The sequence below is a fragment of the Trachymyrmex septentrionalis genome, unplaced genomic scaffold, assembly GCF_001594115.1.
Source record: "Trachymyrmex septentrionalis isolate Tsep2-gDNA-1 unplaced genomic scaffold, Tsep1.0 scaffold36, whole genome shotgun sequence".
In the NCBI taxonomy this organism is placed as follows: domain Eukaryota; kingdom Metazoa; phylum Arthropoda; class Insecta; order Hymenoptera; family Formicidae; genus Trachymyrmex; species Trachymyrmex septentrionalis.
Window position 1 is genome coordinate 1,690,894 of NW_017305525.1, and position 18,787 is coordinate 1,709,680.

General features: G+C 30.5%; 1 protein-coding gene across 1 annotated transcript in view; it reads right to left on the bottom strand.

The window, feature by feature from the left end:
• The window catches only part of LOC108750339 (Down syndrome cell adhesion molecule-like protein Dscam2), a 144,295-nt gene that overhangs the window by 41,306 nt on the left and 84,202 nt on the right, over positions 1–18,787 (bottom strand). Inside the window, exons 4-5 of the mRNA XM_018489728.1 lie at positions 13,236–13,382; positions 13,015–13,132 (exon numbers count right to left, since the gene is read on the bottom strand). Of these exons, the coding sequence (XP_018345230.1) occupies positions 13,015–13,132; positions 13,236–13,382 (265 nt within the window). The remainder of the gene's footprint in view (positions 1–13,014; positions 13,133–13,235; positions 13,383–18,787) is intronic.

Here is an 18,787-nt window from a genome sequence, read left to right on the forward strand (position 1 = left end):
ACAGTAATTGCACCAACTGGCATAGCAACTTTTAACCTCCACGAGCTCTAAATTATGTACACCCAAGTTGTACGTAACAGTGCTAGGCATTTACAAACCGTTGAAGTGGAGGGACTTGAGTTGGGAGGTAAAAAAAGTTTCATACCTCCACTACTAATTTCCTTCCACATTAGGCTCTATGAGTTGAATGAAATTTGTCATAATTGTTATTATCAACGTTCCAATATACTATATCCACAGCTCCAGAAATGTATCTCAAAAGTACATATCTCGAAAATTTTATTCTAATAATTTAAAAACTTTTGTGTATAATACGTTTTGATTTATCATTAACAAAAAAAAATTAATTTGCAGCATTAAAAATATAAGGAAACAGTTCAAGTGATTATAAATCAATTATACAAAAACAAGAACTACGAGCCAAAAACAATACATTTAATAAATAAATTTTAAAAAACAAACGTTTCTACCTCACACAAAGTCATTCTAAATGTTGAACAATAAAATTGCTTTCGTGAATAATATGAAAACGGAAAAAAACGAATAATATAGCGGTTAGTTACTTATATTTTACGCATTCATGTCGCTGAATTTTGTGTTGTCGATGCTCCAATTGATACTCCCCATACAGCACAACGAAAACTTCCAGTAAGGTTTCAAAATCATTTCGACCTTTCACATTTCATGTGTAACAATTCTGAAAGAATTTTGCAATATGTCACATAAAATGTTGCAACAGGAATGTTTCTGACATTGTTCACATGAATATAATTTTACAAAATTTTCTGTTGAGTTATCTCTATAACATTTCATATGAAATCGTTTCTTCAAACCTTTCAATTAAGTTGTTTCTGAAATCTTTCACATGCAATAAATTACATATCTCCGCCGACAGAGGACCTCGGTGGAGAGCATTTACTCGTAAACAAGAATCATCTGGGCAAATATAAGGAGCGCAGCATTTTACCTGTAAAGTGAGCCAAAATTGAGTTCCAAGATGAAAGTACATGAAGTATTTTTCAAAGCAAAATTTTATAACGCATTTTTTTATAGCACTGAATAATAATGCATTTAATACCAAAAAGAAATAACCCATGCATTAGAAATCTTTCAAAGATGTTTTACGTGTAAAATTTTTATATATTTTCAAAACGTTATGTTAAATTGTAAATAGGTTTACGAGAATATAAATGCTATCCGAGCAAGTACTTCCATGTTCTATTATGATCTCGTTTGTCATTTTTACAGCCCGTTTCATGCGACTTAAGATTTACATGAAACAAGAGTATAAGTATATTAAATTTTAGCTGCATATACTTTCAAATATCTTAAAAATTGTAACTGCTCGCACTTTTGGATGCATTAAACGTTTATTGCGTGTAATTGTTGGGTAATTGCGCTGATAATGGCTGCGTTCAACAGAGAAAACGCTCATTGAGCAAAAAAGGGATTAATCTATGATTAATATGTTGTATTTATTATAATTCGTAATATGTAGAATAACTTGTCTATTATAGATAATCTTTAATATTATCAATCTTTAATATCATATTCCTTATTTATTTATTACTATTTATTATTTTTCTAATGCCGTGTTTGGTTATGTAGCGCTCAATGAGCGGTGGAGCGATTTAAAATTACGTTTACTGAGCTACATAAAAGCCATTACATGTACAAAAATTTTAGTCGTAATCGTAAGATCGCAAGCAAATCGACTAATCACAATCAAAATTACGATCTCGCGTTTTAAAACGTTGATTGTGATTGGCCAATTTGCTTACGGCCTTACGATTACAACTAAAATTTTGGTACGTGTGATGGTTTTAACACGGCCTCTTACGGCCCAAACACGGCATTAGAGAAATAATAAACAGTAATAAATAAGTAAGAAATATAAATATGATATTAAAGATTATCTATTTATAATAGAAAAGTTATTCTACATTACGAATTATAATAAATGAACATATTAATCGTAGATTAATCCTTTTTTTGCTCAGTGAGCGCTCAGTGAACGGTTTTCTCTGCCAATCTGAACGCAGTCAATATCTCTATTTTTCACAAATAATTTTTGAATAAATTTTTGTAGAGTATTCAAAGTCTTTTTCGTAATATACTTCGTTAGTTGCATTGATCTCATACTAATTTTCGAATAATTAATTTTTGAATAAATAGAAAATTTTTTTTTATATACGTGGCGTACCTTTTTTTTACTTTTGTAAGGTACCTATAGACGTCGCATATTTTTATATTATATAGGTATGTATTTTTATCTCGATTTTTATATTTTATGTGTGCATTCCCGATTCTGTAAATGGTTGCCGTATTAAATTCACTTTAGACGATTTATAATTCGCATCACATTTCAGGATAGAGCCCTATTTATCATTTTACCCGCCACACATGTAACACGATAAACATTTGAGGAAATCAGAATACACACGTATGTAAAATATGTATAAAAGTATAAATACACGCACATTAAAATACGCTGCATATAGAATTACAAATGGAATTCTATTCTGAAATGTATATCCAACGTGAATCATAATATCGTTAAAAGTGGGTTTGAATTTTAATATAAATTATAAATTGTTTTACAAATATATGAGTGTGTATTTTATATGTGTGTTTTGTCCTATTTATTATTAAGATTATTATATAAAGATATATAATATAATATTACTCAATCTTAATATGACATATCCAATGTAAGTAAATAAAGACTAAAAATCCTTCTAAAGTATTCAATAAATTGTACATAAAATCACAGATACATATTTATCATCCAGAATTTTGATAGAAATTATATTATTTTTACAAATGCATATATATTTATATGTATGTACATTATGTATTGTACATCTATGCGTTTTATTTATTATTAAGATGTACAATAAGCGAATTGAGCTAAAAATCATATAATATGTAAATTTTATTACATTAACGTATAATTATATATAACGTATAATAAATATTAAACATTAATGAATATTTTTATCCTGAATTCTGATGCAAATTGTATATTGTATTACAAATGCATTTACACCATGTATTTTTTATATCCTATTATTATTAAGATTATGGCATATTCGATGCATACGCTTAAGTTCACTAGACGATTTTAATGTTAAAGATTCTATTATTATATCATCATCAAATAAGATAATCATTATGCGAATTTAAAATAAAAAATGATTTTTCGTAAACACGTTGAATAATGCGTCGTGCTGTCTGCGTTTGTTTTCGTCTCACGCTCCGTGCTTTCAAGAATCATTCCTAAAAATCTTAAATTGATTCCTCCCTTTCTTTTTCTCTCTTACTCCTTTACTTCTTTATAATAATCCCCAAAATCATGTCTCCGCGTGAGGATCCCTTAAGTCGGTCATACATGTTCAAGTAACGTGTCAAGTACTTATATGTATATTTGTGCAAGTCTACCGAACCGTGTGTACTATATTTGTAATAACTGTATAGTTTTGTTATCTAGGATGCGTTCAGGAATTACGCTCAGATAACTTTAATGTGCACTTTTCCTACAATATATGTAACGTAAACTATAGGTAATATAAAGTTATCTGAGTGTAATTCCTGAGCACATTCCCACACGTCCCGGTAGACTTGCACAAACGTGGAAACATGTATGTGCAGCATCCTTACTGCGGAAATCTAGTACTAATTTATTATTGAAAAACAATAATCAATTACTTATTTAGAATACTTAAATTACTCCAACAATGCTTTTTAATACTTAACTCTTTGTATACGATAGATCATTTATGTGTCCATTCGCATTTTTTATTTTTTAAATAATAGTTAGATAAATAATAATCACTCTCCTTTCCTTCTTTTTTTAATATGTAATATATGTTAATATATAATATTTTTTAAATATACAATAGATTATAACTACGCCATCAATCTTAATCTCTTCGAATCTCGTTGATATTGCACATCCGTTTTTTAAAATTGTAAAACAATCTGACGTGTAATTGTAATTAATAAAATATAAAACAATAAATTAAACTATATAAAAATACTAAGATAAAAATACTATATAAAAATACTATATAAAAATACTAAGATAATATTAGAATGGACCTTAACGAAATCGGGTACGAGGGTCACAAATGGAGGGATCTTGCTCAGGGACGGGAACAGTGGCGGGATTTGGTATTTGCGGCAATGAGCTTTCGAGTTCCTAACGCCTAATAATAATAATAATAATATAAAAATACTAAAAAAAGAGAGAAAGAGTAAGAACTGTATTTTAAAAATTAAAATAGATTTTTTTTTTTTGTTAAAATGTAACATTGGAATCAACTGCCTTTATCGTAATAATGGTTATTCATATAATTTTTACAATCAAGAACAAATAATATACGTATAAATATACTTCAAGCATGATGAATATATAATGTAAATATGAAAGATAAAAATAATATTTTTTGTTTTATTTACATCACATATTTGCATCACATGTAATATGATGCAAAAATTCAACATAAATTCATTCATATTCAATACAAAATGAATGTTATAAATATGTCCCTATTTTTCAATAAATAAATTTGTACGTGTTCTTATATAAATTCTACTAATTTTCGTATTTTTATTTAATTTTCTAATTTTAATAAATATAATTGTGATTTGGCTATTTATAAGAGGCCATTATAACGTATTGTTTATGCATTCAATCAGGGACCGGACCGAAACCGACAACCGGACCGAAACATTGTGCAGGCTAATGAACTGAAACGGTACTCGGACCAAAAATGTTTTTCGGTTTGGTTTTGGTCCAGTTCTCGGTTTGGGTTCTTTAACTTCTTATATAGGATAGGATCGTCGAGTCGATTGTGTCACACAGCGACTACTCAGGAGTCTTAAAGCAATATTACAGGATGTCTACGGAGTGTTACTTTCTTATTTTCTTACTTGATTATGATAATTTACGTAAGATTAATATGCTATAGAAAATTATCAACAAGCTGTAAACACAGTTGAAAAGACCAGTTGAAACGCTGCAAATTGTTGACGTTGATTGGAAGACAAAAGCAAAGAAAGAAAAGAAATGATTACACATCTCCCGTTCCAGATTTCTTTTAAGGGGATCTTTACGTTTAAGGGATCTTTACTATGTAAGTGGAAAATTACAATTAATCAGGATAATAACTAGTTAGTAAGTGTTAAAAATTAAATAAAAAGTTCATAACTTTTAACTTTTTAAATAAATTAATTTTTACTTAAAATTTAATTGCTTTTAAATTTTAATCTCTTAACTTTTTTTTAAGTTAAAATCCTTTTTGTCTCTTTAAATGCCAACATTACCTTCTATAAAATCTTGAATATTAAAGAATTAGTTTAGAAAAAAAACTCAATGATGCGATGCTTGTAGATGAAAGTGGGATGAAAGTGCATTTAAGGACCGCCATCAGTGCTATTATCTACTATGCTATCCTTGTTTTGTGTTTAATAAGTAATAAAGGATAAAAATTTTGTATTTGCGTAATTTTCAAAAAACGTGCAGGCATGGCATAAAAAGGAATAGAATTACTTACATTTGTAAAAATTACATTTTATTTTATTTTATTTTATTATGTAAGTATCAAAATATAAAAATATCTGTGTAAAAATACTAAAAATCAGTTGTACAAAAAATATCTTTGTTATTTCGCATAATTTATAAAATATTAAATTTATCTAAAGATTTTTATGTAGGGGAGACCGGGGCTAAGCTGACATTTGAATTTTGAGTTTCAAAAATATATCTTATGAGTTTTCAATTTATATTGTGGATGACATCTCGTGTATCTTTTTTACCAACAAAGTTTGGTTAGTTTAGATGCTGCGTTATTATGTTTAGATAGTCAAACGTGTTTTCGATAGTCAAAAGTAATTTTTGAGATTTTATTTTTCGAATCACGTCATTTTTTTTTGTATATGGATAAGATGAAGTTGCAAAACACCAAAACTTTTTATTACTATCTTGTAGTCTTATAATTATTCTATAAAACGCTAATAATCATTTGACTAAAATTATTTACCATATTTTATTATTAAAAGCTGCAATTAAAAAAAAGGTGTCCATTTAGCCCGTTTCTTCTCTATATAATTATTTTTTTTATATTACCTGAATTTAAGAAAAATTAGCATACTCCGATTTAATAAAAATAACATTTTTTTATTTAACCAGAGTTAATTAAATTTTAACGTAACTTTCACTTAGTTTTTTGTTCATTTATATTTTAATTAATCTAAATTAATTTTATAAGCATATTAATTTATATTAACTTTAATTTAGATTTAAAAAAATATTAACTTATTCATCCTTGCAACTAATTTATTACATACATATTTTTCTGGCTTAAAGTGCGCTATAAGCATTATTTGAACTATTTCCTATATATTCTGCAATGTAGAACGAAATATTGCCACCGTATTTAGCTGCTTGTCCAGATGGTGCAGACTTTAGGGAATGAAGTGCAGTGATCGTGATCCTCCAAATCGCCGGTAGCTTTGGGAGCGAGGTTTCGAAAAGTGAATGAAATGAACGGGCGAGTGTCGGAAGCGACGAATGAAATGTCGTGAATATCTCGGCAAGGATAAACTCACTGCCGCGCCGCGAAACAGGAGTAAATACTGTTGAGTGTGTATTGTACGCAATCTCAATTCACCGCGCGTAAACTGGGATGACTGCGTAATTAGCCTTCCGAGAGTCGGGACACGATACACGCGTCGGAAGCATCCGACGATCCGGTCTGTCGCGTTAATTAGCGATCGTAATTAGTCATAACTTTCCGATCGATTCGCGTGCGTGAACGTACGAGGAAGGGAATATTCCTTGATGGAGTAAAGCAGTAATATCGATGTCGAGGAATCGTTTAAAAACGAGTTGGGGACATGGCGGAACGGCAATCGATAAGTGCGTTTCTTTTATTGTTATTCATATGAATAATGGCTCGTAATCTTGTTCGAGCCATTAATAAATTTTAAGAAATAAGTGAAATATTTGGTAGCACGCAAAAAGGAAAAATTAATTAAAATTACGATATTTACGAACGTTAAAAATTTTTCATATAAATTTGGGAAATTGTTGAATTTAATTTCCTTATCTCTGATGTTGATAAAATTCGACTCATTTGACGCGTTTTTGCACAAAATGAACAAATCTGGCAAAAAAGCGTCGCTCTGTCCTATGGACCGAGATATTAATCGTTAAAGTTGATGACTTCAGATTAGGAAATCCAGTCATATCAATGGTATGAGGAGATATGAAAACATGTAAGCGAGGATAGAATAAGTATTTTCTGCATAAAGAAAAATTATACAAATTCTCTGCTTTAAAAAACACACATTTTCTACTATAAAAACGAAAATTTTGTAGAAAATAATTTGTGTTTTTAAAGGAGAAAATTTGTATTTTTAAATCAGAGAATTTTTGTGTTCATAGAACAGAAAATTTGTGTAATCAATGTCATCAATGTGACTGATTTCTTAACCTGAATATCTGTTAAATGATATTCTTACCTGAATATCTGAAAAACTTTAACAATTAATATTAGATACGTTTTTGAAAGTATCTAAATGCTTAAGTACTCTTTAGCGAAAATTGCGTAGTACTATCTAAATAATATGGATTTTAATTTAAGTATATGTATGTACCTGTGTATCTAGATATATTCCAACACTGATTGGGTACATACATTCGAAAAATGTCTGGTTAATTAGAATTCTGGTTAAAAGTATGGACAAAAATTTTTTCGTCTTAAATCTATTATAACTCTGTTGAGATAACCAGAATTCAGACTGATATAAATCAGAATCTTCTGATTCGTTTATTTTTCAACCAAAAATTTTTCTCAGTGCATGTCTATAAATATATGTTTCTGTCATTTTAATAAAAAAAAATATTAGAAAAATAAAAAATAAAATAATCAAGTATTACCTTTATAAAATTACATTTATTAATATATTGATATATTTATTAATATATGACATATTTATTGTAATGATGCATGTAAGAATATACAATTATTTTTCGAACAATTAATTTATTTACGTATCTCCTTTCCACGTTTAGCAAATGAATTAAAATCTACAGTGTGGAATAATAGAAGGACTAAAAAAAAAAGTTAAATCGATGTGTGTACATTTTGTATTGCCTGGGTTAGGTTGGTCATATTGGTTTGATTTAAAAAAAAAAGTTTCTTTCTTTGGTTATAAAACAAAACATTATAAAGAAAATATAAAAAGAATACAGTGTTATAAGATAGATACGAGGGTAGATATAAACAAAGCTATAATAAAATGTGAACTACAAAAATTAATAATCATCTTTTGATAGTTACAGAAAGCAATTATTTATCTATAAAATATTATACAATATCAAAATCACGATGTATTTTATTTTACTAATAATAACAAAGTTATAACAAAATAAACAAACAGAACAATAAATTTATGTAATCGGGTCAGGCAGATAGCCTGCACGACTTAGTGCTAGCTATTAAATTTATTACATAATTACAAAAAAACAATGAGTAAGACATATCGGGTATTAGGCTATATAAAGTCCAGATATCTTAGATAAGATTAAAAGTGAATATAAAAGAATTCTATTATTTGAAATTTTCATATAACACTTTTTTTCTATTAAATTTTCGTAGTTCAAAATTATTTTCTAAAAATTAGGCATTTTTGGAGTAATTCTGAATAATACAAAAGTTTTATAATTTAAATAGATTCTGATTAAAATAAAAAAAAAAGGTAAGTGAAAATCGATGAAAATAAAAATTTTTTGTCGATTTTTGTGATAATACAAAGTCGTTCCTATTTTATATCTAATCAATACTACCGATGTGAATTTGGTGCCCAATTTTATCAAAAATAAAAATTAACACCATAACGCATTTGTACTTTGTTTGTACCTGTTTGTACCGATCATTATTTCGTTTGTACCTCAAACAATTAAACAAAAAGTAAAAAATAAAAAATAGCCAGCGCAACTTTAAGATTTTTTAAATTTCATTTATGCCATTCGAAAGAGAATTGTTTGTACCTCTTTGTACCCGTTCGTATCTCTTTTATTTTCGTCTCAAAACGTTCGGAGATACAGCAATTTTAAAATTTCGGAAATGTACCAAAAGAGGAAGTCGGCCATTTTAAAAGATATCAAAATGAGATTTCGAATAACATTGGTCTCAATTCGATATCTTTTAAAATGGCCGACTTTCTGTCTTGGCGCATTTCCGAAATTTTGAAAAAAGCTGTATCTCCGAATCCTTTAAGGTACAAACGAAAATAAAAAAGATACAAATGAGTACAAATAATTCTCTTTTGAATGCCGTTGGTCTGATTTTGATAACTTTTAAAATAACCGACTTCTCCTCTGGCACATTTTTAAAATTTTGAAATCGCTGTATTTTCAAACCCTTTAAAGTACAAACGAAAGTAAGAGAGGTACAAACGAATACAAACGATTCTCTTTTGAATGGCATAAATAAAATTAAAAAATCTTAAAATTGCGCGCTGACCATTTTTTATTTTTTTACTTTTTGTTTAATTATTTGAGGCACAAACGAAATAATAATCGCTACAAACAGGTACAAAGTACAAACGCGCTACGGTGTTAGTTTTTATTTTTAACAAGTTGGGCGCTAAGCTCACATCGGTATCGATACTGCTTTTGAAACGTAGCAGTATTGCAACTTCTATATATAGAAGCTCTCTTTCTCGTAGAGAGAAAGAGAGAGAAAGAGAGAGAGAGAGAGAGAGAGAGAGGGGCGGGGGGAGGAGTGTTGAATTCTGTTGATTAAATAAAATTTTAGGAAATGGATTGCTAGCTTTATAAAGATAAAGTAATTGTCTCTGAAAGCTGATTTGAAAAGCGTTTTGTTATGAATACAATGCGCAAATTGCGCGATTCAATTTTTAATTTGTTTGCGATGGTTCAACTGTGCATATCTTATACCTGCATTCAATCGATATCATGGCCGATTGCAAAGTTATAATGGTGGCATTTGACAAATGTTGTGGTCGTGTATTTTGCAGAGTACGATAAAATACACAATTCGTCTGGCGGTGATAATTCTCGCAACCAGTATCTCCAATACGTATTTAATACAACTGTGTTTATAAAACATCTATGTGAAAAATATTTTCATTAAAAGATTATTTATTTGCAATAATATAAATAACATAATTTTAATATATATATTATATTATATTAAAAGTTATAAATAAAAAATTTATATTAAAAATATATATTTATATTAAAAATATATATTTATATTAAAAATATAAATTATATATTATAATTTATTAACATAACTTTTATGATAAGATGTGCAACATTATTTATTCCGCCAAGCGTAATTTTAGTCGACTTTTCTATTTCTCACGTCAATTGAATTAATTTAACAATATTAAAACTTTAGATACCGTTTATATTATAAATCAAACTGAAATATGATCAAAGTTAGATGTTTCAAATATTACATTATATATTTATTAAGTAAATTTATTTCATACTTTCGGACTTTCAACACAATCAATCTGAAACACTAATAGGATAGAGCGAAGCTATTAATACTAAATACTAATAACTAAATACTAAATACTACAAATTAATACTAATAATGGAGGGGCATTAGTTTCAATTTTAAAGTATTACGAATATTACGATAACAAACAATATCTCCTTGCAGTGACATGCTTATAATTACATTATACAATTATGATTATTTTTTGAGAGCATAGTACAACTTTTAAATAATCAACATGATGTTTAGGAATATAAAACATTATCTCGAGAAATGAACAAGAAAGCTCCCCGCGCTCTACTCTCTCTAATCTTTTCTTAAATTAAATTAGAAAAATCTGTAAAGAACTTATTGCAAAAAATGTTATCTCAGCCAGGAGTCGAATCTGAAACTCCCAACTCTCCGAGGCGGACGTTTTCTCTCTCTCTCTCTCTCTCTCTCTCTTTTTTCCTTGAATTATTTTACAGTAGGACAAAAAGAACAATAAAATATTTAATTTACAATCAATAAATTGTACAAAAATAGGATGTGATCGCTATATAGTCAGTGAATATATTATATTGAATATATTTAATTATATAAAGCTCAAATCAGACTACACATTGGAGATTAAGGATTACGAATTTAAGATTAGAATATAATCAATCAGATAATTTCAATTTTAATCTGTTTCGTCCTGATTAATTAAATTCTAACCTCCAATTCGCAATTTATAGCCTTTAATCCATAATCTGATATAAGTTATATATATATATATAATTAATTGCCGTGATTAAATCACTGGTGATTGACACTTTCCATTTATGTTGAATTTACGTGATCCTCATGGACCAGTGAGATTTTTGGAACACATTTTCAAACATATTGTTAAAAATCGGTTCTGTTTAGATATGCTCTTAAATGTGTGAAACTTCGCAGATACCCTTTTTAAAAATAATTTTAATTTAAATGATAAAAATGAGGGAGATAAAATTAATTCTTCGATGTACATTTCCCCGATGCTTAATTATAATAGAAAGGATTGCTTCGATTTCTACCCAGTTGGCACCAATTAAATTATAACATAACGTCCCTGTTATAATTTCGCATTTAACAACGTAACTGTCATGTAGCCTGGTTGCGATCCGTTATTCATTGCGAGTATTGAAAATCAATAATATACGTAAAGTGAACTATAGATTTCTACAATTAGTACACGCAGCGAATAATAGAACCTTAAGTAATACATAAAAATCAACCAAAAATCAAAATAACTCTATTTTTGACATCAATAAACAGTCAAATTTTATAACAAAAAATCATTATTTTAACTTTTATGATATCAAAATAAAGTTTTTGATCTTCTCTTGACTTGCTGTATTTTTTGATACGCACTCCTAGAGTTATATTAATTTATATTATTAAGTGCGAAATTATAACATAGCTTTATGTTATTTTTAGTTGGCGCCCACTAGATACAGCAAATGTTTCCGCGAGTAAAGCGGGGTAATTTGGATAAGTTAACAGAAATTTTTTCAAATTGTATAAAAGACTGAGATCACATAATGTATTCAATTAAACGTACAAAATATAAATTACTGCACCAATAATAAAGGTTTTTGTATTTGATTGAATACACTACGCAATCTCAATCTTTTGTACAATTTGAGAAACTTTCTTTTAATTCGTCCACAAATTACCCCGTTTTATCTTACGTTTGATTTCACCTTCGATATATTCGCAAGAACGAAATACCGCGACGCGTGATCTCGAATCATCTCGAATCGCGAGGAGGACCAAAGCCGCCGTGATGGGTTGACCGAGGGCGCACAGACGATCAGCTGATCGTGTGACACACGCTCGCGGCGCTTAACTGACCTAGTCGTACGCGCGCGCGAGTTGCCGCTTACGGCGCTTAGTACTATTACGCGCGTAGTACTATGCTGAAACGGTGAATGAGCGGGTATACTTTTCCGAGGCGTTGCGACTCAACGAAAAATATCGACAGACGTCGTATGAGAGCGTATCCCTTTTTGCGATTCTCTCGCACGTCCGAGCATCTCATCGCAATGAGATTTTTCTTAAACGTATTTTCTTAAACGAACGTAGAGAAATATAACAAAAGAAGAAGACAGAGAACGTTAATTTTTATTGCCGTGCGTTTAATGCGTCACGATTTGTAAAGAAACTGTCTGAAAGTCGGATACAAAGAACTTCTCTTAACGTCTTCTCGATATCTTCTTTTTGTTGAAAAGGTTTTTTTGAGTTTTACATACGACGGAGAAGGATGGAAAAAAGAGATGAAAAGAACTTTCTTTCTTAACATCCTCTCTTCTTATATCTTCTTTTATTCATTGTAAAAAAAATTGTTGTAATTTTTTTTTTATAAAGTAAATAAAAATTTGAACGATAAAAAAATTGTGAATAAAGATCAAAGTGCGGTGCCTTCGCTCTTGAGATCGTCGAGTGTCGGAGGACTTTCGCAAACACTTACCGATATTCGGGCGAAGGGCAGGCTTGCGCCACGCAGACTAACGACGTCGATTCGTCCTGGGCGACGTGTACGACACCGGAGTTTTCGAGTATCACGGGAGGCATTACGCCTCTGTGATCTGTGAAGCAGAATGTAGAAAACTTGGCGTGTCACACAAACAACGTTTCCGGTGATGTGCACGATAGTTTCCTTGGAAACTTATCGGTATTACCTAGACTCACCTGCTATCCTAATGTTGGCCATAGAACTAACGACGACTTGTCTCGTGAGACGGTGCATTGTGCGGCATCTGTAGCCGTTCAGCTGATCGCTGAACTCGAGGCTATGCACCAGAAGCTCTCCCGTGGGAAGCAGGTGGAACTTGCCATCTACAAAACGTAGCGATCGGAAGCGTCGTGAAATGTCAAACGTATCGAAAGACGTCATACGGTATACAAGATGTCCCAAGAAAACCTGATACTAAAGTATCTTTGCCATCGACTTTTTTTTTGTAGGCTTATACATTCGAGCTTGAAATTCTGACAAGATGATGGCAGCGTACTAGCCATTTTTCTCGGTAAAAGTAGATTTCGTAAAAATTTATCTGACTACCAAAAAAAATTATCGTAGATTTGGGACAGCTTGTATATATCGTTGACTTGTAACAATAATTAATTAAAAAAATTAAGTTTTCCAAAATGTGAATTTTAATGTTGCGAAACGTTAGAGAGAGAATTTTGTGTTATTCATTTAAAAAATGCAATTATGATGTAATAACTGTGATTGTAGAGGAATAAAAACATTGTGCTGAATTAGAATTATATTAATACCGTTGAGAATGACTTGAAGTAAGTCGGAAACTTTTAATATTTTTATATACTTTACATTAAAAATGGACGTATAAACATTTCCATTATTACACTTGCGCATCGAGTACCGTGCTGGCTCCTACTTCCCCTTACATTCTAGTCTTTATATTGTTAAATATCAAGGAGTTCTTCAATATTAATTGTTATTTTTATTATTGAATAAAAGTATGTTCTCTTAAAATATCATAAAATAGGGCCATTCTGTAATAGCAAAATTCATTGACGATACATTGATTAAACATTAATATGCATTAGGGATATATTGAGGGAATATTGCGCTAATGAATTATGTTACTAGAGTTAGTCTAGTCAGAACAAGTTTGATCCAAATTTTAAAAAATATCTAGATAATACACGAATGCCCACACAGCACGTCTTTAAAGACATCTTTAACTCCGATTTTGACATGCTGTCTGGACATGACTAAAATTTGGACCGTTTTAAGATATTCTTTTCTTCTTTGTTCCGTTTCTTCTTCTGCAAGTAGCTAAAAAAATGACAATTTTTTTAGTTATATCATTGCAGCAAACGAGCCAAATGATAATGTGATTATGGATGAGTATTGTTCTTTTTCTGTTCTTTTTCATCTTGCATTATGTATCAAGGTATTTACTTTCTGCAATCGACCGCAAAATTCGTAAGCCCGAAACAACACTTCGATAGAGTTTCGCTTGCCGTGCATGAATAATACACGACTTCCTAATCCCGTCGTATTATTCATATTGAATGCGCGGTGGCAATAATTGGGATCAACGTTTCCCGATAAACCGTGTCGGTTATCTTTAACGACTATGATAACGCCACGCCGGATTATTTTCGGGCACGGCCACACTCAACTGCACGATAATTACGCTAATTCCGCGGACTCCACCCTTGTCCGATCTACGTGACACAGGGTCGCCGTCTCTCCACGCTTTTCTCTCTTGCCCGAACTAAGCTCGGGGGTTCCTTAGATAAGCCCGACCACAACGCTTAACGACCACAATTATCCTAAACAGTTGCGAAGCCTGTCCTAGAAACTTGAGCCTTTTCGGGATCTACGAATCGCGCTTTACCTGTACGATTACTATTTCGTACGTTACTTATATACATCGCGCACGAACACCGAATAATGTATTCGATAGAGATTAAAATTATTCTATCTTTCGATATATGCAAAATAGCTAGATTTAAATTTATTCTCTAAATTTCTTGGAGTGAAACCTCACTCCAAAAGAGTTCGGCAAATACGTCGCGCTGGAATTTACACCGCAGAAGTAAGGAAAAAATAGAAGGAGTGCGAGTAATTAGCAGCTATTCTGCTACATGCTTTTACGTTATATTAGTATTGTGTTATGATATCAGTTTCTTATTATTAATATTAATAAAATTATTAATGTGAGTTGAATCGATTTGTCACTGTAATAAGTAGCGCCATCATAAATTATAATCTACATAAAATATGTAATTACTGTAGGGCGCGTAAAAGTAGTTATTTCGTGATACGTAAGTGTAGATGAATAGTAAAGCATGTTGTATAGCAAAGTACAAGTGCTTTGCTCTTGTATTCTTTATTTACTTTGTTGTTTGTGTATTCCTGTTTGGGATATACGGCATTTTTAGCGGGCGGGATTTATGCCTAAAATGCGCAGATTAGATTTAATGTACTAAATGCAATAAACACATTACATGAAATATGTACCTCATGTACTTGTAATATTTAATGTAGGAAGATTGTAATTATTATCTATTACTTCATATACATACTTATTCTTATTTCTTAATAAAACTTTATAAACATATTTTATAAGTTATTGTAGCATTTTACGTCTTATTTATATGCATTATTCGTAAATTTCGACATGACACACCCCCCCCCCACCCCACCCTATGAGAACCCGTATATCTTACCCCTATAGAATATACGGCAAAAATGCAAGGGTTTCAAAAAATTCTTTTTTTAATACGAGAAATAAGTATTTCGGACATTTAATATTTTTTTCATAATTGTAGACAGTACAAAGTTTTTACTGACATAGTCCGTTTATCTTAAAAATAGTAAATAATATTTAATAAATTAAGTAATTATTGCTAGACGCGGCGTATATACGGAATTATTCTAAAAATACTGCTACAATTGAACAAGAGTGAAAATACATATAATACTTGCATTCCTGAATAAGAGTGACAGATTTTCATTCCAAAAGAATAAAATCTCACTCCAAAAATAGAGTGAAATTCTGTCATTCTTATTAAGAGTGTAAATATTTTCACTTTTTTTTTCAACAGTGGCAATATTTTCACTCTTTTGGAGTGAGATTTCACTCCAAGAAATTTAGAAAGTAAATTTAATTGAGTTGCAAGGTTTTCGGTTTATTAGAAATTTCTCATTATTAATTAGCTTAATGATATTTTGATTAATAGTTTAATGACAGATTTGGTATTTGACAATATTAGAGAGGATATTCCTTAATGACAAATGCTTAATGTAGAATAGAGATGAATATCCAATAATCGAAAATAAAAAAAGAATCTCGAAAGAAAATAATTAGCAAGACCTTTTTTGCAACAAATTTTCGTGATTACAGTAAATTGGAATTTTTTAGTTTAATGAATTTAATGACAATTGGAGCGATAGAAAAAATTCGATTTCAATTCATCATAGAATCTGTTATTAAAATATTTCTCGTTAGAATTAACGCGACAAAAATTATAAGAGGTTTCATCAGACACTTCTGTAATACCGACAATATTTTTGCATTTATGTACGAAAATATTTTGCATACAATGTATCTGCACTTTTACGGTCGTGTATAACAACTGTGCATACACTTACGCGGCTGAGTGAGCTCGTTCGTGAGACATTATAGCAGCTAAGAGCGGCAGCTGCGATAAGGCAGCCTTCTGAATAGATTGTCCGCTAAGTCAGGTGGACCGAATGGTCTATGTAGTTTAGATATTACATTCGACGGACCGGAGCCTATATAGCCGAGTGCGCGTGGTTCCATTCACGATAGATGCGACACGCATATGTATTATATATATATGTATATATATATATATATATATATAATATGTGTATATATGTATGTATATGTGGAGTACACGAGCTGGGCGCCACGTACATGCAGCGAATTACGTTCTAGCTGATACCGACACAATCGCGATCGCAGATACGGCGTAAAAACATCTTTCCATGCAATATGAGGTTATTATACTGCATGGATAGGATGATTTTTGCAAAAATACCTAAAAATTTAGCTAGATATAAATTTGAAAATAATTCTGTTGGACCATTAAAATAATTATACATACAGCAAGCTGATTACTAAAACGTCAAAAGCAATGCTTTTTGCAGCATTACTCATTATGCTTGAGCGACATGCATAATTATTTTGATAGGCCATTAAAATTATTTTCTATACTTAATTCTAGATCTACATCTAATTTTTTCTAGATATATATATATATATATATATATATTTAATTTTAGACATATATTTAATTTTTTCACAGATACTTAGCAGAACCGTTCTTTCCATACATGGGAAAAACGAGTAAGAGTTTAATGAATAAATTTAGTTAGAATATTAAAAAATTTAGCTAGAATATTTAAAAATTTAGCTAGAATATCTAAAAATTTAGCTAGATATACAGATCTGAAAATGATTTTGTTGAACTGCCAAAAAATAATTTTCTATGAGTATTTTATGATAATCCAACATATAATAATTATTTTCAAATGTGCAAGATCTAGCTAAATTTTTAGATACTGTAGGCAAAACCGTTCTTTTCATGTAAATAAATATTGTAATGTTGAAATCTTTCACGATTAATCGATTTCGATTAAAGTATCTAGAGGTAATGCAGTATCGAATGTTTTTATAAGCAAAAAAGAATTTATGCATACATCCGCCCATGATATAGGTATAAGATAACAACATGGCTTTTTGTTGTCTACTAGTTGTCTACTATTCTTAGCGACTGCTAATTACAACCGCGTAATCAAATCGTGGCGCGCGAAATGTTTAATTATGTATAACTCTTCTATCTTGCACCCTTGTACGCAATTTTCTGGGGCGGACTCGCGTTTACAGCAAATCTGATTAATCTCCGTGAGCTACTAATGAACCCGACAATCCCGACTCGCACATCCCGCACCGCGAGTTGCGGAAGGAGACGCCGCATTATTGTGGATATTAAATTTCAGCGCGGGCGTCCGCGGCGGATATTAAATTTTAGTTCTTGCAGGCGACGGCCGTAGCGAGTCCCCATATAGAGACTACGCTGAAATCGCCTCGTATTGTCACTATATCCATATGTTATTCTTTTTTTTTCTCCTTCTATTGCCATCGCACTACATCTGTGATAATCCGCCGGGGATGTTTCCCGCCCGAGTTCGTATCAGCCTTTGCGCCGCGAAAGCCCGGATTAAACGAAATTATTTGAAGACCCAGCTGCGTGTGTGCGTGTGTAATAGTAAACTTTATTTTTTATTAATTATTAAATATCTAGATACATATTTGTGAAAATAAAAATTATTAATCTATGTATAAGAATATGAATTAATACGAAATTAAAAATGATAACAAAAACGGAATAATACCTCGATTCAATATTTTATTTAGACATGTATTAATCAACATAATAACGAGATCTCATATTGATCACCACGATAACGAGGGATGTAGAGAAAGAAAATCGCAATATAACTATAAAGTGATATGGAAAATTAACAATAAATTGCTTTTGCAAATAATACAGAGCTTTTAAAATGTAATTATGTTAAAAGTTATCACAAAGTCTTCACCGAAAATCTTTGGCGGCGAATCGCGCCTAGTGCACACGGAATATAAAATAATTGCCAACATGTTGTTCCTCATTATTTTACCTCACTGGCGCGACTTAATTCTTACGTATATATAGTATAGTACATATTTTGTTGC